Source organism: Gigantopelta aegis, chromosome 6 (genome assembly GCF_016097555.1).
Source record: "Gigantopelta aegis isolate Gae_Host chromosome 6, Gae_host_genome, whole genome shotgun sequence".
Lineage (NCBI taxonomy): Eukaryota > Metazoa > Mollusca > Gastropoda > Neomphalida > Peltospiridae > Gigantopelta > Gigantopelta aegis.
Genome location: NC_054704.1, coordinates 86,197,971 through 86,223,636, shown reverse-complemented (window position 1 = coordinate 86,223,636; position 25,666 = coordinate 86,197,971). Strand labels below are relative to the sequence as shown.

Here is a 25,666-nt window from a genome sequence, read left to right as displayed (position 1 = left end):
GTACTACTACTACTACTGACACCAATGATTGTTAGTACTACTACTGACACCAATGATTGTTAGTACTACTACTACTACTGACACCAATGCTTTCTGTCATCTCTTCTCAATAGTTTAGCATTAGACTAAAGATGTAGGCACTGGGTTTGTATCTTGATACCGGTTCCAATCAATACAATTTACAGCATCTAAATGGGGAGCTGTAATTATCAAAACTACTACAATTACTTCTCTTTCAGTACCAACTATCCATTAACCACTGCCCTGGGCCCCGTTCCACGAAGAGATCTTAGCACTAAGATCACCTTAGTGCATAAGGTAGCTATGCACTTAAGGTGATCTTAGGGCTAAGATCGCTTTGTGGAACGGGGCCCAGAGCAGTGGTTAATGGATAGTTGGTACTGAAAGAGAAGTAATTGTAGTAGTTTTGATAATTACAGCTCCCCATTTAGATGCTGTAAATTGTATTGATTGGAACCGGTATCAAGATACAAACCCAGTGCCTACATCTTTAGTCCAATGCTAAACTATTGAGAAGAGATGACAAAAAGCAGAGATTTAAATGAAATGCTCATTTGTCAATGGATGTCTTAAATAAATGTTAAGGACACAAAAAGCTCAAGTGCAATGGTGATGATTGATAAAAATACAAGAAATATTATGTTCACAGGGTGGTATATTATTTATTTCTATTATATCAAACTGTTTTTTTTTTTTAAACTTGCATACAGATTTGTATATATATATATATATAAATATGGAATTTTATACACACAAATGTTTTGACAGATTTATGACTTTGTAACCATGGTATAAAAATGCAGTAAAGGTCTGATCATTTCCAAAATCTTCAACTCTTTATCAGTATCATTTTATGATTTATTCATTAGCTTCCAAATACATTGTGCCATACATATCATGATGTGCAATAAACCTTTTACAACCAGTAGGGTGTATACCACCAAATCAAATCTTATAGTTGACAACAGTAACATATATGGCTAAAGTTGCTACAAGCGACATCCCAATCAACATATGCACCAAAGGTATAAATACTACAACTTCCGACACTTAAATAAATCAGAAAAATAAGGGTTTTTATGACAACAAAACTTGTGTCCTTATTTAATGTGCAATCAATAGATGTACTTCCACCTGTGACACATTGAAATGCTGTTTGCTATACTGCCTTGGTGGTGTCGTGGTTAATCCATCGGACATAAGGCAGGTAGGTACTGGGTTCACAGCCCAGTACTGCGAATTTTAAGGACTAAATGGGCAGGTGTAAGACCACAACACCCCCTTTTCTCTCACTAACAACTAACCCACTGTCCTGGACAGCCAGCCCAGATAGCTGAGGTGTGTGCACAAGACAACGTGCTTGAACCTTAATTGGATATAAGCACGAACATAAGAAAAAACCCCAAAAGATGCTATACTGCTACCAGGATTATTATCAAACTCAAATGACTAAGCCATTAATTTCTCAAGGCTCTTGAAGACAATCTTACTTTTTGAAAAGCAGACATTATAGAAAGTTTGACATTCCACATGATTTCTTCAAAGATTACTTCAAAAAGGAAGTAAGAAACAAGTGGATTTGTTACCGTATTAAATTTGGACACAATATTACTACTGTATACATGAAGACATTTTATTACACAATTAAATGTATACTTTTTTGTACAAATATAAACACACACTGCTATCAAATGCATAATAATGAAAAAAACATCACTGTATTAATTTTGGAGCACCAGTAGTTTGTTTTAATCCTTTCTAGCTCTAACAAATTCAACTCTTTAAACCAGTAAGGCAGTTTGTATAAAACTGAAAATATGCTTATGTTTACCTCTTTTCAAAAGAATAAATATGTCTTAAAATGAACACTCAAGTTTCACAAGCTAGAGCTGACTAAATCAAATAAAACCAGCAGAATGTGAAGTCGGAATCCATTTTCAAGAATGCATCAGCTGATTCTGGCTGCTTCAATGGCTCACTATGAAATTTATCTTGTTCTTAAAAACGAATACATCAACTGGTCCTGTTTCACTGGTTGACTGTAAACTCTGTCTTGATGTTAAGAAGAATACATCAGCTACCCACTGGACTGGTAGCCTCAAACAAACCTGGCTCATAGTAAAACTTGAGTCTGTTTTTGAGAAGAGTGATTTCTGTAGGCACCGCTTCAAAGTACTCGCCATCAATATTGAACCAGAGGTTTTCATTCTGAAAAATAAAGTGTATAGTATTGAAATAGGGAAAACAATTAACAATATTATTAGTTCCACAGAATTAATACTGGTTTGCTTTCCATTTCATTCCTGATTGTTCAAAAAACATTATCCAGTACATATGTTTATCAAGAACAAAAAGCACAAAACCAAACCCAAGTTTAGTTTAAGGAAATGCAAAGATGAGCTGTCAGGTTAAACAAGCATTCTAAGAGTACTGCTAAACAATACATGTCCCCTATTGAGCATAACAAATTTTCAAAGGAAATAACTGTGGAACAATAGAAAAATGGCCAAATTTGAGGCCCAAAGCTTTATTTCAGGTAACAAACCTTCTGGGGCCTAATTCACTTGTCTTAATTAATAATCAACATCACAGTTTCCTGGCGAGTCCTTTTGCACTGCATTGTAAGACCGAAGTTTCCGTATGCTAGGAGCCATTAACCAGTAACTTTACAATATATAGGCTCTGGGATCTGTCTTATGTGCTCTAAGTCCTACCTGTTCATCAGGCTGAATTGAGATCTTTTTAACACTGTGGTGTTCATTGGTGTTGGTGCCGAGAGTGAGACTGTGTTGTTCAACTCTACGCCAGCTGCAGAAACAAGAAAAATGTATTTGAAATCATTGTAGTAATGACTAGAAATCAGTCCATTGGAAAATGTACAGGTTTTCATTTGAGGACAAAAAAGAAGAAAAACAAAAGAAGAAAAGTTAGACAAGAAATGAGTTCATGGGGTAAATACTGTATGCTATAAATAGATGGATGTTCATGTGAGGACAACACAATTCGGAGAAAAACCTATTCTGTTTCACTAGAAGTTGAAGGTTTTATAATGAACTCAGTGATATCATGATGGATGTCAATAGATGGGCAGGATATACCCACATGTTTGCAGGACTTCTAGATTACGATAGCACCACTCCCATAGCTAGTGATATTTAATGTTGGGCTAGTAAATAACTACTATTGCCATGCCCTATGGCTAGTGAAATATTTTGGTCAAATGTTGCAGATAAGTCTATTTTGTAAATATGAATATCCTGCCCCACCCCCCAATGTTAGTGTTTTTAAGTTCTATTTCCCTCTTTAGGTGACATATCCAATTATTACTATTATTTAAATTTAATAAAATTGTATTAACTTAAAGTAATGTAGGGCTAGTGAATTTTTAATCATGGCTAGTAAATTTTTTAAATCACTGATCCCATGGCTAGTGGATTTTATAAAAATACTAGAAGTCCTGTGTTTGTAAACATTAGGTTTTCATTTAGTGATGACAAGCAATGCTACTGTTTGCAAAGGATTTAATTGATTTCTGATATGGGAATTGATTTAATGTGAACTGCTATGATGTATGTAGCAAACATTAGCTTTCTCTATCTGGCCCAAAATGTCAGGAAGGAAGGAAATGTTTTATTTAACGACGCACTCAACACATTTTATTTACAGTTATATGGCATCAAACATATGGTTAAGGACAACACAGATACTGAAGGAGGAAACCAGCTGTCGCCACTTCATGGGCTACTCTTTTTGATTTGCAGCAAGGGATATTTTATATGCACCATCCCACAGACAGGGTAGTACATACCACGGTCTATGATATACCAGTCATGGTGCACTGGCTGAAACGAGAAATAGCCCAATGGGCCCACCAACGGTGATCGATCCCAGACCGACCATGCATCGAGTGGGCACTTTACCACTGGGCTATGTCCTGCCAGGCCCAAAATGGATGCAGTATATTATTTAGTACACCAAACTGTTTGTGATCAACATACATGTACAACTTACCCTTCCTTGATGAAGTCTGTTCTTGAAGGTTCAGATGGTCCTATTCCGAGATCAAGAGCTACGACATCCTAAAATAAAGGAAAGGAATGTCACCTCCACACATTTTCAAAACATGACTATTTGGGGTTAAACACACAGCTATTGTAACACTTTGTCTAGAGTCACAGAGAACACTCGCTAACACCACATAGGTTACTCTACCAAACTTTTATATATGCTTCCCAGACAAGATCGAAGGAAGGAAATGGTTTATTTAACGACGCACTCAACACATTTTATTTACGGTTATATGGTGTCGGACATATGATTAAGGACCACACAGATATTGAGGGAGGAAACCCGCTGTCCCCACTTCATGGGCTACTCTTTTCAATTTGCAGCAAGGGATCTTTTATATGCACCATCCCATAGACAGGATAGCACATACCATGGCCTTTGATGTACCAGTCGTGGTGCACTGGCTTCAGCGAGAAATAGCCCAATGGACCCACTGATGGGGATCGATCCCAAACTGACTGCGCATCAAGCGAGTGCTTTACTACTGGGCTACGTCTCGCCCCCAGACAGGATCGAATGTACCATGACCCTCAATAGATCAGTCCTGTGGTTGAAAAAAGGGAAAGAATAAACAACTGTACCTGCCAAGGGGTTTGATCATATGACCCACCACACCTATTGTGGTGGTTACTGGAGACGATGGTAAGTTCCACGGTGTCGAGATCTAAAACATCTGACTGTTACTAACTTGTTTGTGTTTGTGGTGGTTACTAGAGACGATGGTAAGTTCCACGGTGTCAAGATCTCTCTCTATTGTTTGGTCCCATTCATCTGTCATGTGCTCATCTTCGTCACTTGCAACTAAATGGCAAATAATACACAGCGATAAAAACCAGCCTCAGTGGTGTCGTGTTAATATAAGCCATTGGACAGGGTTCGCAGCTCGGTACCGGCTCCCACCCAGAGCCAGTTTTAACGACTCAATGAGTAGGTGTAAGACCACTACACCCTCTTCTCTCTCACTAACCACTAACAACTAATCCATCTGTCCCGGACAGACAGCCCAGATAGCTGAGGTGTATGCCCAGGACAGCGTGTTTGAACTTTAATTGGATATAAGCATGAAAATAAGTTGAAATGAATTAACACAGTAATAGTAGTCTCAGATTATACTGGTACTTGGTGAAATCATTAAATAAGATTACCAAATTCATTGTTTCAAAATAATTCGGAATGACAATAATAGCACATTAATAATTAACTTACTTATTTCACTACAGCATGCAATATATTTAGTAGCAATAGGAAAATATAAATTTATGAAAATAGGAAAACCATAAAACCAACAATCACTTTAATTATGTACTTCCATTCTTAATTACTGACAGATCTTAAAACCATATTTAGACTTATTACATTTTTTAATTCTTTAATGCACGGATGATCGAAAAATTAAAACATGAAAGCTGTGATCACCATTTGTAACAGGAGTGGAATTGTATAGAAAGCTGAGCCAGCTCCAGGAAGAAGATTGAGGGGGTTCAGGCTTCCCAACTTGAGATTTCATGTTTTCTTCCGTAGCTTCAACATAACTAATCTTTGCTTTGAAACTCTGTGGCCATTTCTTCATTGCAGTTCGAACATACGTCCACCGATGTTTTAATGGACCAAAGTACCAATATCTAAAAAAAAAAAATATGTGGGTGTGAGAGAGAGAGAGAGAGAGAGAGAGAGAGAGAGAGAGAGAGAGAGAGAGAGAGAGAGAGAGAGAGAGAGAGAGAGAGAGAGAGAGAGACAGAGAGAGAGAGAGAGTGAGAGAGAGAGAGACAGAGACAGAGAGCTCTTCAGAGTAGCTAATTGTTGTGAAAAAGATATCAAATGAAAACCAACCTTATGTCTTTTTAAAGATAAAAGTGAAGAATTAATCCAATGATCAGAAGTATGAGACACAGTAAACACTGGACAATTATAACCATTTTATTGGCTCTTGGGCGTTTGGACCAGTCCGGAAATGCAGTAAGTAAGAGGTCAGGTGAATGTGTAACGAGCATTCTGAAAGTACTGCTATTTAAAGCAATGTCCAACCGGGCCCAACAAATTGTCATATCGCCTAATTTCAAGAGCTATAACTCTATAAGGAAGGAAATGTTTTATTTAATGACGCACTCAACACATTTTATTTACGGTTATATGGCGTCAGACATATGGTTAAGGACCACACATATATTGAGAGAGGAAACCTGCTGTTGCCACTTCATGGGCTACTCTTTTCAATTAGCAGCAAGGGAACTTTTACATCACCATCCCATAGACAGGATAGCACATACCACAGCCTTTGATGTACCAGTTGTGGTGCACTGGCTGGAACGAGAAATAGCCATAACTCTTTAAAGGTATTTTTTGTAACAGTACGTGATAAAGCAATACACAAAATTTCAGCTCAATATCTCAAGTCATTGTGAAATAAACATCTGGAAAACTATATGCGGGACACATGGATGAACAGAAGGATGATGATGAAACCTATTGTCCCCTCCGGTTGGACCGTTAAGAGGACTAATAAAAGAAATAATATTTTCTATCAAAATAAAACATTTATAATTTACTGGGGTGGATGCAAAAGCAAGTATGCCTCACATTTTAAGGGTTTCTGTTATTTTAGTATATTTGATGGAAATAAATAACAGAAATACAAAATGATACCACTAGAGCACATTGATTTATTAATAATCTGCTATTGGATTGCAAACATATGGTCATTTTTAGCACATGTAGAGCCGAAACCCGCTATATTTTTCAATTAGCTGCAAGGGATCTTTTATATCCACCATCCTACAGACAGGATAGCAAATACCATGCCTTTGATAGTTGTGGTGCACTGGCTGGAACGAGAAATAGTTCAATGGGCCCACGGGGATCGATCCTAGACCGACTGCGCATCAGGCGTGCGCTTTACCACTGGGCTAAGTCCTGCCCCAAATACAAAATGAGACATAGTTCTGAAAACAAGACTTTCAACTAACACTCCTGGGCTGGGATGTAGTCCAGTGGTAAAGTGTTTGCTTGATATACGGTTGGTCTGGGATCGATCCCCGTCGGTGGGCCCATTGGGCTATTTCTCACTCCAACCAGTACACCACGACTGGTATATCAAAGGCGTGGTATGTGTAATCCTGTCTTTGGGACGCCATATAACCGTAAATAAATTGTGTTGAGTGATTCGTTAAATAAAACATTTCCTTCCTTCAACTAACAATCCCTTCTCCCATAACATTTGTAATATAATCCATGACCTTCTCCTTGTTATGCCATTACACCATGTGAACTAGCTGTTAGTAGTCAAATGAATTACATGTGAATTAAACATTGGACGTGCAATTTGTTTCCAACTTACTTGGACTTTCTTTGTTCAGCGTCCCGGAAAGCCCCCACTTGAACATCTGACAAGGCGTAAGTAGATTTACCCTCACTACTCTGCAATTAGACAGGTCACTGTAGTCACCTCTTCATAGTCACACAATATAGTTAGCTTCTTTCTTCTAACACTATGGTTATGCTTATTATCCAAATAAGGTTCAAGCACACTGTCTTGCTGCTTACACACCTCAACTGGTGGGTTAGTTGCTAATGAGTTATAAGTCGTAGCTTACACCAACCCAATGAATTATTAAAACTTGTGGGGGGGGGGGGGGGGGGGGGGGGGCGGCGGCGCGCAGTATCGAGATACAAACTCAGTACCTGCCAGCCTTTAGTCTGGTGACATACATCACTACACCACCAAGGCCGGTTTCTCACACTATGTTAAGTGGAATTCTCAGATAATGTATCTTAATTGGATATAAGCACAGAAATCATGTTCAAATGAAAAAATTTAAATCACAAGTTTAGCAGTGATTACAAATAATTTCTGAATAAAAAGCATTTTCAAATATAAATGTATGCATGCAGTATTACAAGGAAATGATAGGGGAAAGAAATTCCATCAATTAACCGCGAGTACATTTATCGATATAGTAATATATTTTTACAAAAATAGTGAATTTGAATATACTTTGCATTAACACCATCTTGTTTGTACACCCAAGGCTAGCAATCAGATGTGACAAATTGTGATTAAATAGTATGAGAAACAAAAGTTCAGACTCTAACCTCAATTTTCATGACATCAAATTTCTCTGTCACGCCTTTCACTACAGCCAAGGCTAGCAATCACATGTGACAAATTGTGATTAAATAGTATGAGAAAAGTTCAGACTCTAACCTCAATTTTCATGACATCAAATTTCTTTGTCACGCCTTTCACTACAGCCAAGGCAGCTTCTCCTATCATCCTGCAAGAAATAATAACAAAATTAATTAACAAAATATCAGATCATCAGTATTGAAGTCTAAGGTCTCACTACACAGATATCATCTGCCATTGAAACCCATGTTAAATTGCCGAACATCAAACGAAGATTTCCTAGAAGTGAATATGTGAACCATAACATGTGTCACAATTAGGAACTATAGTGGACCGTGATGAATGAACTCTCACCCGGATGTGATCTGTGTAGTGAGACCTAAGTATTGATGCAAGCTATGAATATAAAGATGAATAGGAATAATTTCTGAAACTGTTGAAAACAAAATCCTATTATGATTTCGAGATGGTCACCTAATCATAAGGCCCAAAGATAATAAATTAATCAAAATGAAATTTTTGTAAATACAAGCAACCACGTTACTACCTTTTCAAAATTATTAGCCTCTATAATTAGGTCACCAAACAAACAGACATGTTTTAAAAACAGTTATCTAGTAATAATATAATCTCAAACTAACATCTAAACAAAACAAAAAACACTCACAAGAATGAAAAAATAATAACGAGTTATACTTTACACAAAAGAAGATTTCTTCATAAAATTTTGTGCAATACTACTATTCAAAAATGTTTTCAACCACATTTTTACTTCCCCATCTACAAAAATCTTTTTATTAAATTCAGGGCTTCTAGATTTTTTATAAAATCCACTAGCCATGGGATCAGTAATTTTAAAAATGTACTAGCCACGATTTATAATTCACTAGCCCTACTTTACTTTAAGTTAAGATAATTTATAATTATAATAATAATAATAAGATATGTCACCTGTGACGGTACATGCTCTTAAATTTGTTTCGCCTGTGGCGATTTTAATTGTGTTAGAGGGCCGTGTGCAGTTTCATTGCACTTAAGCCCAGATGGGCAACTTGTTACGTAATACTTCTGCGCGACGGTCCTCGATCGGTACGCCTAATACACACCCAGCCAGGTGCGGAGGCCATGTGGCTAGTAGTTACGTAATATCTCCGGTAATGCTGTTTATGGCCAGGAGATTGCTCGCGGTTGGCGACAGCCAGACTGACGATCAGAGAGAAATATACCGACTCTAGTAGAGGTAGAATATGAGATGATAGGGGGAGGTACCGCCGTGTACCCCCAGGCGAATCCTGATTTATAATAAATAGCTAGTGTTTTAGAGATATCGAGGAGAAACATTTGGAAGGCGTCCAGGGGGAACGTTGTCCATTTGGACTGGTAAATATATTATTTCTGCTCTGTGTATAACCTTGATGTGATTGATGTGACTTTTAAATATTTTAATACTGTATTATACCAATATTCTTTAGACAGTGTCTTCGGTCATCAAACGAAGTAAATCGTAGACTTCTTGTTCTAACATTATACAAGTATTTGGTAATATAAAGCTTAGCCAGTCATCCTAGACGACCTAGGTACACTGTAGGTTATTGTCTTTATTGTGATCGGTACCAGTGTTAATTCGGTGTACAAGGTTACTGAATGAGTAGTTAGGGGTAATTAAAAATTAACCCGTTAGGAATAGAGCTGTATTCCTTTATTAATTAAGTTCCCCTGGAAGCGTTCCTAAATTATCACACGTTACTGAACGAGTAGTAAGGGTTAATTAAAAATTAACCAGTTAGAAATGGTGTTGTAATTCCTTTATTAATTAACTTCTCCTGGAAGCGTTTCTCAATTATCACACGTGTGGGTGTGGTGTAACGGTGAAGTGATTCGCATATTGTGTAACCAGACACCTAGAGATTAACTAATTAAGTGATCAGTTCTGGGTTGTTATTATTGCTGTTATTAATTAACTACTACGGCTGTACATTTGTTAGCGTAGATTAATACAGATTTCCAAGTGTATTGTGTTTTGTTGTGTTTCTAGTGAGCTAAACGTGCTATAATAATATATACTTATATAAGATCGTATCTCTGATCATACCTAGAGATGAGCCATACTAGGGTTTAACCGCCTGTTACAGAGATCTAATAGATATAGAGTTAGGAGAGAGATTTGGACAATCGTGTTTATTCAGTTACGGGAATTATAGAATCCCTGTGACAGGAGTAGAAAATTGGGGCGCTTGTCCGGGATCTGAAACGGGACATGCATATTTAAAAAAGTATTGTTTGTAAATGGGGGCTTTATAAATTATTTTTACAAATTTACCAGAAGTAGCACGTTGTTCACTAGAAAATTAATAATAAGTGTGTCATATCTAAACATGGATAAGAATTTGCTGGATAGGCCTACGCTCAGTGTAGTGGAGATTAAGCGAGCACGTAAGGCCGAGTTAGTTGAAATAGCGGGTGAGCGAGAAATTGATTTAACATCAGCTAAAACCTTAGGAGATATAATGACAATTATTATCCAGGAAGTTTTTGGTGATAGTCCTGTTATGGAAGACAGTGAGATTGTTCCAGAGATAGAGATAAATGAGTTAAGTGTGGAACAACAATTAGCTTTTAAAAAGCTTGAGTACGAAAGAGAGGAACGTGCATTAGATAGAGAGAGAGAGAGAGAGAGAAAGAAGGTAGAGATAGAGAAGATAGAGAGAGGGATAGAGAAAGGGAGAGAGAGAGAGAAGATAGAGATAGAGAAAAAGAAGATAGGGATAGAGAAAAAGAAGATAGGGATAGAGAAAAAGAAGATAGGGATAGAGAGAGAAAGAGAAGAGAGAGAGAGAAAGAGAAGAGAGAGAGAGAGAAAGAGAAGAGAGAGATAGAGAAGATAGACATAGAGATAGAGAATTCCAGTTAGAAAAATTAAAAGTGGAACATGAGTTAAAGTTGAATACTGAAGAAGTTAGACGAGAAGCCGGAAATGGGTTTAACATGTCGGAGGCTTATAGATCAGTGCCGGTATTTGATGACCAGGAGGTAGATATGTTTTTCCAACTTTTTGAACGGGCCGCTAAGCAGCTAAATTGGCCGCAGTCTAAGTGGACATTGTTAGCCGTGTCTAAGTTTAAGGGGAAGGCTAGTGTAGCTTATAATTCAATGAGTGATGAGCGAGCAAGTCAGTACGACCTAGTTAAGACGGCAGTGTTGAGGGCGTATGAATTACGTCCTGAGGATTATCGTTTACGGTATAGCGAGTTGAGAAAAACGCAGGGTCAGTCTTATAGTGAGTTTGTGGCTAAGAAGGCAGGGATGTTTGATAAATGGATTGTTTCTCATCAGGTAGAGTCATATACCGAGTTACGGGAGTTGTTGATCTTACAGGACATTAAAAATGGATTACCAGTTAGCTTACGTATTCATTTAGAGGATCGTGATGTCAAAAAGATAGAGGAGGCAGGCATAGTGGCAGATGATTACGTGTTAATACACAAAGCTCAGGCAGTACCGGGTAGCTCTTTACAACAGGGTGATAAGAAGAAATTTCAGCCAGGTTTTCCCCGGGATAGTAACTATCGGGGAGAGTCATCTAGTTGGTCAGCTAGTCAGGCCAGGAATGCACCTGGTGGGCAAAGTAAGGATAGACCTGCATTATCAGCCAATGCACGAACTTTTCGTCCACATTGCAGTTACTGTAAAAAGGATAACCATCTTATCGGGGACTGTTTTAAAAGGAAACGTGATAATGCGCAAGTGGTCGGTTTAGTGAGGTCAGCTCCGTTAGCGAGAGAGTTAATGGTTAGTCCCATGGCAGAGAAAGTAAACCCGTATGTGTCCACTGGTATGGTTTGTGATGTGAAACAAGAGTTGTGTCCTAAGGCAATATCAATCTATAGAGATACCGGGTGTAGTCAGAGGCTGATAACGCAAGAGTGTTTAGCTGGTATTGAAAATTCAGACATAGGACGTAGTTTGGCCTTAACCTCGGTTACTGGAGAAAAAATGATTGTTAGGTTACATAAGGTTTTCTTGTGTTCGAAGTTTGTGACGGGACCAGTCATTATGGGTGTTGTGAAGGACTTGCCTGTTGAAAACATAGGAGTTTTGTTGGGAAATGATTTGACTGGTCAGTGTTGTCAGCCGAAATGTGACCAACTGTTAATTAAAGACAGCACGTTACCAATAGAAGAGTGTGAGGTTGATGAGATTAAATATCCTGCGAGTGTAATGACTAGGGATATGACCAGTAGGTTAGCACAAGATGCAGAGGATATTTGTGATTTGTCTGATACGTGTGTGAGCCATGAAATTGGAGTGGATGAGGTTATCAGTAAAATTGTAGACAAGTCAACTGAGGAATTAAATGTGGTGGAACCTGTTGATCTCCCGCAGAGGGGAATTGAACCAGTTGTCTTTGATAGAGGGGATTTACCTTGTAATAGACAAGAGTTAATTCTAGAGCAGGGGGCTGATCCAAATTTGTTGGCAGCTCGCACTACCTTGTTAACTGTGGACAAGGGAGTATTAATAAATAAGAGAGTTAGAGATGGGAGGTTGCCGGCGACCGAACTAGCTAGGAAGCAATTGAGCCATGCTCAGAGCAAAATAAAATCAGTGTTTGATAGGAAGGCTAGGAGTCGGGAATTTAAACCAGGGGATAAGGTGCTGCTGTACCTTCCCATTAAATGGGGCTCATTGCAGAACAGGTATTTCGGGCCCTATGTTGTGCACAAACGAGTTAATGAGACAGGGTATGTGATAAACACTCCTGATAGGGTTAGGAAAAGTAGGTATTGTCACATCAAATTGCTAAAAGGTTATTTTGACAGACTGCCGATAGTTCCAGAGAGACCGGTCCAAATTGAGAGACACTCAATTTCCCGTGATGACGTCAAGACTGCGGAGATCAAGTTGGCCAACAGCCAGATTCTAGCAGACTTGAACCCCCAGCGAGCAAAGCTGACTACATTGATACAAGACAATGTTTCCATTTGTCGGGACCTTCCAACGGTTACCAATACCTTAAGCCAAGATGTGCGCTTGGAACCCAACTCTACACCGCGTCGACAGCATGCCTATCGGAGAAAACCTGGAAAACGTGCGACGCTGAGAAAGAAGGAAACGAAGTTCCATTGGTCAGGTGAATGCGAGAAGTCATTCAACCGTCTCAAGCAGAGGCGCTACTCGTCTCCCGTGATGGCAGCACCAGACTACCGAATGCCGTTCAAGCTAGCTGTGGGTGCCAGTGACGTGGGTGCTGGAGCTGTGCTGTTCCAAGAAGACGAAGACGGACTGGACCATCCTAATGAAAGCCTCCAACCAGAGAGTTTTGAGATGGAGTCTTCTTCTGCAAGAATACCCAATTACCATTGGACATATCAAGGGCACATCCAATGTAATCGCTGATGCCCTGTCCCGAAGTTGAACGTTATGATAATGTGTTGACATTCTTTATTTCTGTTTTGTTTATATATATTTTATTTGTATACCAGGGACTCAGAGACTCAGTGTGATTACTGGTAGTCACCTTATTATTACATGTGTTATAAATGCCCGTATGCGTCGGTTAACGCACCTTTTTGTTTTAATGTAGTATATTTCCCTATTCCTAGAGTAGAGGAAATATCCTTTTTGAGGTGGGGGTGTGTGACGGTACATGCTCTTAAATTTGTTTCGCCTGTGGCGATTTTAATTGTGTTAGAGGGCCGTGTGCAGTTTCATTGCACTTAAGCCCAGATGGGCAACTTCTTACGTAATACTTCTGCACGACGGTCCTCGATCGGTACGCCTAATACACACCCAGCCAGGTGCGGAGGCCATGTGGCTAGTAGTTACGTAATATCTCCGGTAGTGCTGTTTATGGCCAGGAGATTGCTCGCGGTTGGCGACAGCCAAACTGACGATCAGAGAGAAATATACCGACTCTAGTAGAGGTAGAATATGAGATGATAGTGGGAGGTACCGCCTTGTACCCCCAGGCGAATCCTGATTTATAATAAATAGCTAGTGTTTTAGAGATATCGAGGAGAAACATTTGGAAGGCGTCCAGGGGGAACGTTGTCCATTTGGACTGGTAAATATATTATTTCTGCTCTGTGTATAACATTGATGTGATTGATGTGACTTTTAAATATTTTAATACTGTATTATACCAATATTCTTTAGACAGTGTCTTCGGTCATCTGACGAAGTAAATCGTAGACTTCTTGTTCTAACATTATACGAGTATTTGGTAATATAAAGCTTAGCCAGTCATCCTAGACGACCTAGGTACACTGTAGGTTATTGTCTTTATTGTGATCGGTACCAGTGTTAATTCGGTGTACAAGGTTACTGAATGAGTAGTTAGGGGTAATTAAAAATTAACCCGCTAGGAATAGAGCTGTATTCCTTTATTAATTAAGTTCCCCTGGAAGCGTTCCTAAATTATCACACGTTACTGAACGAGTAGTAAGGGTTAACTAAAAATTAACCAGTTAGGAATGGTGTTGTAATTCCTTTATTAATTAACTTCTCCTGGAAGAGTTTCTCAATTATCACACGTGTGGGTGTGGTGTAACGGTGAAGTGATTCGCATATTGTGTAACCAGACACCTAGAGATTAACTAATTAAGTGATCAGTTCTGGGTTGTTATTATTGCTGTTATTAATTAACTACTACGGCTGTACATTTGTCAGTGTAGATTAATACAGATTTCCAAGTGTATTGTGTTTTGTTGTGTTTCTAGTGAGCTAAACGTGCTATAATAATATATACTTATATAAGATCGTATCTCTGATCATACCTAGAGACGAGCCATACTAGGGTTTAACCGCCTGTTACAGAGAGATCTATTAGATATAGAGTTAGGAGAGAGATTTGGATAATCGTGTTTATTCAGTTACGGGAATTATAGAATCCCCGTGACATCACCTAAAAACACTAACATTGGGGTTGGGGTGGGGTCAGGATATTCATATTTACAAAACTTTTGATCTCCTTTTTTTCATTAGCCATCGGGCATGGCAATAGTAGTTATTTACTAGCCCAGCATTGAATATCACAAGCCATGGGAGTGGCGCTACCATAATCTAGAATCCCTGTATTAAAAGCAAATCATTGCACAATTAAAATCATTACCATTTAGTGTGATAACCACACGCTAACAGTTAATACTGCTTTTAGTTATTTCTCCAGACATGTGTCAGCCTAATAAGCAGATTTAGGTCATTCTAATTTCATTTACTGTTTTATCAGCAGACTATGTACCTGACTTCACTTAGATCTGTTCCAAAGAGAAGTTGGGCGAACCGATTTGTGTAGCCAAGGGGAATAACTCCCACTGGAACATTCTGACGGAAATTCTGCAAATAAAGCACAATTACTTAACTTTAATGTCTGAATGAACCTTGTAACCCTAAAACTTTTATGTAGGTCCTACCTAATAATATATACACCATAAAAAAAAAACATTAAACAAATATAACATGAGTAAATCACATTTTAAAGATTCTTCACAATTATATCATCAATTAAAATAAATGATTCAAAACAGTTAATTTTAACATAAACAACATGCTTACAGTCACAACATAATGATAATTTAACCATTCTCAAGTAGAGCAAAGAAAAAGTGGTGAAAAGAAAGACTTAATACTAACCACATCATCTTTTCTCATAAAACCTGTTACAGCCTACGAAAGAAAAACACAGTTATATTGGTAAACCATTGGAAAACAAAGATTATTTTACCATTATATTCATATGAAAAAAGAAAAAGAATGAATTATAAGTTAATACCATGCAATTGCTAATAAAGTTAAATGCAGGCTGTCAATAATAAAGTAATCATATTTGAAAAATTAATGGCAAGGAGTCACAGATATGAAATTCAAACGGTCCAATATCCAATGATATCTTTAATCCATTTGCATCAGAGATAAATTATAAACAAACTTAGCGATATAGTCTTGGCTAAAAGGCATCATTCTACACATCAGCTGTTTATCTAGTAAAGACAGATGTATCTATCACACCAGAAATGGATAGATGTTTTTTTCTCTCATCCTCAGGTATATAGGACAGAGCTATCCCATGAAAGAAAGCTATGAAAGACATTTCTATCTTACCTGTGCTTGTGCTTAACATGACATCGTTAGCTATATGATGTCATATTAATGCAAGATGTTGATGTGAGGTTTTAAATCAATATTTTGTTATTAAAATCTTCATTATAAAAGCTCTCTTGTTAATTTGTAGTGTTAAATTATATGAAACACATGAAACAAACACTGCAAATATGCTAATGCAGTTCATATATGATAAAATGGTCAACTGAAAACGTTACTTTTTCAGCCACATTTGTCTGATCGTGTAAAATAATAGTTTATTTACAAATTGGATTTAGAGAAAAAGACTCCATTATTTGTGGTCAGGTGAGATAGAAAAGGACACACTCGGTGGTGAAAATTTTGACTGTGGGACTCGTCAAGCCTTGTCCCATGTCAAAATGTCCACCACACAGGGTGTACTTTTTCTATCCCACATGACGGCATATGATGGAGTCTTATAGTCTTGTAATGAAGAAATAAACCCAAGTCCCAACCTCCAGCAGAGCTCCATCACCACCAGCCACCACGATCCCATCCATGTCCTTCTTCTCGAGAATAGTGAGAAACTGTTTGACCTGACCCTCAAACTCCGTCTGTCAATACATGGAGAGAAACAACGTAACTTTAAAACATAAAACAAATGGAAAAGACATGGAGAAAAAACATTTGTGGAAAAGGAAAGGAATATTTGTAAAACCATTTTCAGCCTAGAGTGAGAGAGGAAACCTGCTGCTGCATATGGTACCACATATCTTCACCTATAAGTCCTACTGAGCAAAAAGGGATCATTTACATTAGGTTTGGTATCAGTATTTTGGGGGTAATTTATGTAGGTATCGGTACAGTATTCGGTATTGATACAATACCGATACTGAGTGGTATTCTCAGCTTTAAATGCATACCCGAGTTAAGTCTCGCCAGCTAATTTCATCCAAATAAAATTAAATTCTATAGACAAGGCCCTCATCTCTATCTTCTTTTCAGCTATTTTGTGTTCGTCAAATACATTGTTAATGCTTTACTAAATGGCGTAAAATATTTGTCAAAACCGAACTTTCTGTATTTTGAGATTTGCTCGGTACCGTAAATCAGTATTAATATGATGCCGATAATGAATGTTACAATATTATATGGTATACCGCCCAGCTCTAATTTACATGCACTTGTGGGATGATGCATATAAGAGATCACTTGCTGTATGATGGCAGCGGTTTTTCTCTCTCATTATCTGTGTGATCCACAACCACATGCCTGATGCCATATACCAGTGATTAAAATGTGCATTGTTAAATAAAACATTCCTTCCTTCCTTACATACACTTTCCCATAGACAAAGTCACAAGTAAGAATTTCAGGCATAATGTCATTAAAATAAGTAATTAACACCAAAAAATTGACCGATAAAACACTGAGAACAAAATATACTGCTACAGAAAAGAAAACACAATTGTAGTTCTGAAATAGATTTTTTTACTTGAAAATTTTACGTTTCATAAATAGGAAGGAAATGTTTTATTTAACGACACACTCAAACATGTTTTATTTAACGACACACTCAAACATGTTTTATTTAACGACACACTCAAACATGTTTTATTTAACGACACACTCAAACATGTTTTATTTAACGACACACTCAAACATGTTTTATTTAACGACACACTCAAACATGTTTTATTTAACGACACACTCAAACTTGTTTTATTTAACGACACACTCAAACTTGTTTTATTTAACGACACACTCAAACATGTTTTATTTAACGACACACTCAAACTTGTTTTATTTAACGACACACTCAAACATGTTTTATTTAACGACACACTCAAACTTGTTTTATTTAACGACACACTCAAACATGTTTTATTTAACGACACACTCAAACTTGTTTTATTTAACGACACACTCAAACTTGTTTTATTTAACGACACACTCAAACATGTTTTATTTAACGACACACTCAAACATGTTTTATTTAACGACACACTCAAACATGTTTTATTTAACGACACACTCAAACATGTTTTATTTAACGACACACTCAAACATGTTTTATTTAACGACACACTCAAACATGTTTTATTTAACGACACACTCAAACATGTTTTATTTAACGACACACTCAAACATGTTTTATTTATGGTTATATGGCGTCAGACATATGGTTATGGACCACACAGATATTGAGAGAGGAAACCCGCTGTCGACACTTCATGAGATAATCTTTTCGATTAGCAGCAAGGGTTCTTTTATATGCACCATCCCACAGACAGGATAGTACATACCATGGCCTTTGTTACACCAGTTGTGAAGCACTGGCTGGGACGAGAAATAGCCCAATGTGTCCACTGACGGGGATCGATCCTAGACCGACCGCGCATCAAATGAACGCTTTACCACTGGGCCACGTCCCGCCCCTCGTTTCATATATAATATTATTTATCAAACATAAAATTTTCAAGAAAAATTAATAAAAAAAAGTCCACAAGAAACACTTTGCTATAGCTATATGTAAATGTATGTTCCTTTAATGATCTGGTCCAGAGAATTAACATTCACATTGGTAGGAGTAAAACAGTAAAAAAAATTGTTACCTTGACAACATTAACCTCCATTCCAGCAAGGTACAAGATTGGAGCAGCATTTTTATTGAACAGCTTCGATCCTTTACTAAATAAAAAAAACCAAGCAACAATGTTCAACAAAATATTCTCAAGTTAAATATAAAGAAAGGTGTGAATTTTTTGGTGAGAACAGATAGATATTATTTTATAGATCTGTATTAGTTGGATCAGTTTATGGAAGAATTCTCTATCAAAATGCAAAATGGATAAAGTTGGGAACAATAGATTTAAAATAGGCACTTAATTGGATGTTGGACTGAAAATCAAAAGGTTTTGTTTACCTAAAGTACTTAACAAATCACCTTCAGATTTATGCAAGTGTACCGGTATACCTGGACTGATAAATATTTAGTTAAAATCATGTGATGTAATATTATATCAGCAGTAAGAAATACCTTTAAATGTGGTTAAAATTAATAGATTTTATCATAGACATAGCAGGCCTTGATCTTAACATTTTTCAGTGGTAGTCCACTGGGCTACCAGGTTATGAACTCTTGTAGCCCTCAGTAAAAATTGGTAGTAGAGAAAACAAAAAGAAAAATCGTTTATTTTTATTTAAACATGTTGTTTCAGGTGGGGTTTTTTTTTTAACGTGTTTGAGTCTTGTTTACTGCAGAGTAACTGGATGCGCAAAAACACTGAGTAGCCCGGCAGACTACCGGTTTTAGATATCTGGTAGCCTGAGTGAGAAATTGGTAGCCAAAACACCCCGGGTACTGCTACGGTCGAGCCCTGCATAGCACTATTAAACGTTCACACAGACCATAACACTAACCAGGTTTTAAAAATGTTATAAATCAAACTGAGACTTGAAATTCAATGTAGTTTAAAAACAAACTAGTTATAGTAGATGGAGTGCCATGTTTTAATAAACATCATACTCATAGAATCTTACCCTCCCTGAGAAGCGGGGTTCAGAAACACAGTGACCTTTCTTGGTTTGTCATTCAGAGTTATCTTCTCCTCGCCATATTTCTGAAAAATGACAACACAGTATGTACATAAACTAATTAAGACAAAAGAACTAACAACAATGAACTTCTAATCAAGTCAACTTTGTGTGTAGATGTGTGTGTGTGTGTGGGGGGGGTTGGTGGGGGGGTTGGTGGGGGGGGGTTGGTGGGGGGGGGACAGAAGAAATACAAACAAACAACTTCAGTTTCAAAGATGGAAGAGTTAGTGCCCCCCCCCCCCCCCCCCCCCTCCCCACTTTTGACAACTATTTTGACAATTGATGCACATTTTAATGGTACAGTGAAACTCTGCTAATGCGACCATCGGCGGGACTTATTAAAACTGGTCTTAACAGTGGAGTAGTCCTAATACCAAATTACACAACATTCAAAATGATGATTATTTGGTAAATATTGAGTGTGAATTTTATGATCCACCCTCCTTTCCATTTGTCATCAGCAATGTCTAAAATGATAAAGTGTCAAACCTGCTTCAGTTATTTGTGAGTTTGGGCCCTTTTGTTTTCTTAATTATTACACAACAGAGACTAACAACTGTCTGGACAAATGACACCCTCTCAACGTTTTAGGATGTCCACTGTCCAAAAGAAAATACAAATGCGTGACCTCTATCTCACATGAGTTATTGCAGCTAATCATTGCATTTGTCAGTTTATATAAAAAATAAAGTACTATGATGGTATGGCATTTGCTTTCATAAAAAACATGTTACTCTGTGTAACTGTAACTTTTCAACATATAACGTGTGTAAAGTAAAGTAAAGTTTGTTTTATTTAACGACGCCGCTAGAGCACATTGATTTTTTATCTTATCATCGGCTATTGGACGTCAAACATATGGTCATTCTGACACTGTTTTTAGAGGAAACCCGCTGTCGCCACATAGGCTACTCTTTTTACGACAGGCAGCAAGGGATCTTTTATTTGCGCTTCCCACAGGCAGGATAGCACAAACCATGGCCTTTGTTGAACCAGTTATGGATCACTGGTCGGTGCAAGTGGTTTACACCTACCCATTGAGCCTTGCGGAGCACTCACTCAGGGTTTATAACGTGTGTAAGTCATACAATAAAATGACTGTGCGTTGTACCTTCCCGAAATTAACTATGACTTCAAAGTTCGAAAGTAATACCTTTGACTTTCCAACTAAATAAATATAAGACTATTACTTACTAGTTTCACCAACACATATACCTGCAATTAACTTTAACACTATAGCATGGACAACTAGGCAAGATTTTACCAAATATTTATTGTTTGTCGGTTATGTGACATAACAAGTAAATACTGTGGTTGCATTTGTGGTGTCCAAATGCACTGAAAACAACCATTGGTCCGACTTAAATTTACTGGACCAGTGGTAGTAATCCGTAACAGTGGGGTAGTCTTAATAATGGAATAGTTTTACGTTACTACTCTAAGGACATTCTGGGCTTCTAGAATGTTTACAAAATCCACTAGCCATGGGTCAGTGATTAAAATTTTTTTACTAGCCACAATTAAAAATTCACTAGCCCTACTTTACTTAACACAATTTTACTACTAATAATAATCAGATATGTTACCTAAAGGGGGAGAGATTAAAAACACTAAGATTGGGGTGTGGGGTGTGGGGCAGGATATTGATATTTACAAAATAGACTTAATTGCAGCATTTGACAACTTTTTTTCACTAGCTGTTGAGTATGGCAATAGTAGTTGTTTACTAGCCCAACATTGAATATCACTAGCCATGGGAGTGGGGCTAACATAATCTAGAAGCCCTGCCGGAAATATTCCGGTCTTCAAAATATTGGTCTTTATAGCGCAATGGTCTGAGAAATGGGATGGTGTTAGATGGGGTTTTACTGTACATACATGTATCTGGTCTAGATATCAATCTACATGTATAATACTATTTGCTTGATGAGTGGGTGTACGAGGGGTACATGTTGATACTGAACTGTCTCAGCTTATTGAAGCTGGTCTGTCGTACAATACTGTTAAATGATAGTCAGTATCAGGAAAGCAAAGTAGGGGCCACGCTGCCAGAAATGACCACAAGAGCCATTAAAGTTGTGAGGTTAAGCACATAGCACTAAAACAAATTAAGAAGTTTATTTTCCATTCAAATTGATCCAGTACACAACCATATATCACAGATGTCTTACCCGGGCTTCTTCACAAAAAGCTCTACGAATTAAGTTCTCTCTGGAATAAAAATAAAAAATATAAATGTTCACTGTTTTCTTATCATCCACAATCAGTTGCAAATTAATGAAAAGCAAGAATGCAATTGAACAACAAAAGATCAAATTCAAGACCCATCGTAAAAAAATTATAAGTTGAAGAATTCCAAATGATTAAACTTATTTCATTTTAATGCTAAGCAAACACTAAATGTCAACTGATTGCAGGTCATAAAAATACACATTTTGTAAATATTTTTGTTGGTTGATTAAATAAATGATTGGATGCAATTAGTGGTTTATTAATTATCTCAAACACCAGAAGGAAATGTTTTATTTAACAACGCACTCAACACATTTTATTTACAGTTATACGGCATCGGACATATGGTTACTCTTTTCGATTAGCAGCAAGGGGTCTTTTTTTATGCACCATCCCACAGACAGGATAGCACATACCATGGCCTTTGATGTACCAGTCGTGGTGCACTGGTTGGAGTGAAAAATAGTTCAATGGGCCCACTGACGGGGATCGATCCCAAACCGACTGCGCATTAAGCGAGCGCTTTATCACTGGGCTACATCTTGCCCCATCAAACACAGAAACTCAACACTCAATTCCTTGTATTCAGGCCCAGTAGAATGAGGATTGAAATGGTCGTTTTGAGATAATAAGTAACCTGTGTGGTGGCAGTCGGTTTCCATACTTATTGTACAGGGGCAGATCTGAGGGGGATATTGAGGGGCTGGTGCCCCTTGCGATGTCTATTTTGAGATAATCTTCTACTGACCCAGCTGAGCATGCGGTTCAAAAGTCTCTTTTTAGAATTCTTGACAATGATAAAAACATCTGTCTGCCCATTACACAGTGAAACCCCTCTAAACCGGATGTCCTTGGGACCAATAGAATAGAATAGATGTTTAAATAACAATACCCCCCTTGGGACCAAGACAAATGTCCAGTTTTAGAGGGATCCGGTTAAGAGAGGTTAAGTTCTGTCCTGGCTTTTAAAAAAGGACTCTGTAAAGCGTCCAGTTTTTGAGGGAATTCTGGTTTACAGAGGGTCCTTTCTTGAGAGTTTTCACTCTATTATAGTTTTACACAGACAGAAATAAGTACATGTAGAAATCTACTTGTCTGCCAATATTTTCACTTGTCCAAATAAGTGATTTGTTTTATTCAAGTGCAAGAACAATGTTTGTGATTGCTTAAAATGAAAGTGCACTGAACATTTTCACTTGTCCACTGGACAACCATTGAAGTATATTTTGCTTGTCGGAGCAGATTTTCACTTGTCGGGACGAACGGACAATACTTATTTTGAACATTGTTTTATGTAGTCCGAAGGGACGTAGAATGTGTGGTTCTTCTATGTGCGAAACTTGATACATACCCTAGCTTGTATTCAAAACTTGTGGCACCATGTTTCTCAACCGAAATAGTGCAACAAATGCACAAACAAATCAAAAACGTATAACCTACCATACTCACTAAATCCCGATTGAAATACTTTTATCATTATTAACAAAATGAATATTCCAACGACAACCGTCAAAAGTCCCCCACCATTTTAAATATGCTACATACAGGGAAGCAACTCTTGAACTCGCCATGCATGTTTATGATGTTAAGAAAAGTATTGGCATAACGTATCCTGTGCACTACGTTTTACGTTGCTGGGCCCCATTCCTCAAAGCGATGTTAGCGCTGTGTACATATAACCACTGTATGCAATTATGGTGATCTTAAGGGGGCTTAAGGGGAANAGTTAGTAGCACCAATTCGTTGCATACGATCAAATCATAATGTGAAAATGCCTAAATCAAATCACAACTGTGAAAATGCCTAAACGGAACAACTTTAACCATATATATTCTGATTTTTGTAGGGCCGACATATTGCATGCAACAAGTCGGTATGACTAATCGCATAATAAGAATGCCGCTTTAGGCAACCTTTCGGTCTGAGATCACTTTATGGAACGGGGCCCAGGTCAGGTGTCATCGGTTCGTGAATATTGGAAATTATATGGTTTCGTATGGTTAAAAAAATATTCTCATCGTAATGTCTTCTAAATTTAATTGTACACATCCACTCAATGATGACTCGTGCGGAAGGATTTCCGCCTGTTACCCCATTTTATTGATATATGTATACCTCACCCTAACCCTAAAACTAACTCTAACTTAACCCTAACCCTAAAACTAACCCTAACCCTAAAACTAACAATAGGGGGTAACAGTCGGATATTTTACCCTTACTACTTAGTGTCAACGATTCGTCGATTGTGATGAGTCAAAATGTCAAATAATATTAGCCACAATTACTCGATTAAATTAAGAAATATTTCTTACTCATGACTTTTTATGGCATATTTAATGCCGTATGCAACTAAACAAGCACCAAATATTGATTTCTTCCAATGAGTTCTGACAGTTTTTGCAATTTTAATGACAAATGCCATTTGCACGTGTTTATGTTTTGCATTGTCCAAAAGAGCACGTCCGGTAATGGGAAGTAACTCGAAATAATTGTAATCGCAAAGAAAACGCGTTAAAATCACAATCGTAGTCTTATCAAAGTTATTACGCATTTTTTCTTCTTTAATTTTTCCTATCTTATTTTATGTGAATATCATTAGCTAGAATGACTAACAATTTTAAAAATATAAATGTTTAAAAATTATATAAAAGACACTGACTTACAGGGCCGTAGTTAGGATGTTTTGTTTGGGGTGGGGGGGGTTGCAACTGAGTAGTTAATAGTCTAAAATTCCTTAAACAGTTAAGAAGAGAATTTTCTTTAAGTATCTATAATGCTTTCCGTATTTTCTTCTTAAACTTGAGATCTTTTATATGCACTTTCCAACAGATTGTAGGCGACAGCACAAGCCACGACATTTGATGTGCCTAAAGTCCACACAAACGGAATAAAATAAGACCAATGGAAAGTTAAATGTTACTACCTGTCGTCTCAAATTACTGACCACAGCAAAAAGCGATTAATCAGCCTCGTGCCATCAATCAGCCTCGTGCCATCCCTCTCCCCAGGGAATGGTTGTGTGGGTTTTTTGTTTGTTTGTTTGTTTTGTGTTGGTTTTTTTTTTTTGGGGGGGGGGGGGGGGGGGGGTCAAAACCACCTTGCTCCAAGCGAATTTTCTTTTTTAAAATATATTTTCCGGAGTAGCATATGACTCAACCCTACCCCCAAGTCACTTTGCTTGCCAGTCCCTAAGCATATATTCCCTTAAACGCGATTTTCCGTCCACTAAAGAATACAATGTATACAGGCCTACTGTCAAAATAATGTGACGTAAGTAAAATTAGATTTTTGCATTAAAAAATAAATTAATAATGCTCGTAACAGCTCCTCCGACGCCATATAAACCGTAAATAAAATGTATTGAGAGCGTCGTTAAATAAAACATTTCCTTTCTTCCTTCCCTATACGATATGCCGACCAGAGATTCGTTTCCCCAAAAGTATTCCACATACATGAATGTGTAGATCAGGGATTTTAATGAGTGTCTGGGTGTATGTGTATGTGTAGGGGTCGGGAGTCTGGAGGCAATTAATGTTATCAATAGTTATGTAGTTCAGAAGC

The 25,666-nt window shown here is 37.5% G+C and overlaps 1 protein-coding gene across 2 annotated transcripts; it reads right to left on the bottom strand.

Annotated features, from left to right (window-relative positions):
• Positions 1-667: 667 nt before the first annotated feature.
• LOC121375737 (acylglycerol kinase, mitochondrial-like) lies at positions 668-24,554 on the bottom strand. Of its 2 annotated transcripts, XM_041503343.1 has the most exons (14): positions 24,418-24,554; positions 22,045-22,084; positions 19,817-19,896; positions 18,889-18,964; positions 16,789-16,887; positions 15,845-15,877; positions 15,453-15,547; positions 8,291-8,360; positions 7,424-7,503; positions 5,506-5,711; positions 4,778-4,890; positions 4,033-4,100; positions 2,736-2,829; positions 668-2,229 (listed from the first exon to the last, which is right to left on the bottom strand). In XM_041503343.1, the coding sequence occupies exons 1-14, from the start codon at positions 24,525-24,527 to the stop codon at positions 2,095-2,097; spliced, it is 1,299 nt and encodes a 432-aa protein (XP_041359277.1). In that variant the 5' UTR covers positions 24,528-24,554; the 3' UTR covers positions 668-2,094. The 2 variants fall into 2 exon arrangements, with proteins under 2 accessions (XP_041359277.1, XP_041359278.1); XM_041503344.1 differs by lacking the exon at positions 15,845-15,877.
• Positions 24,555-25,666: the final 1,112 nt, after the last annotated feature.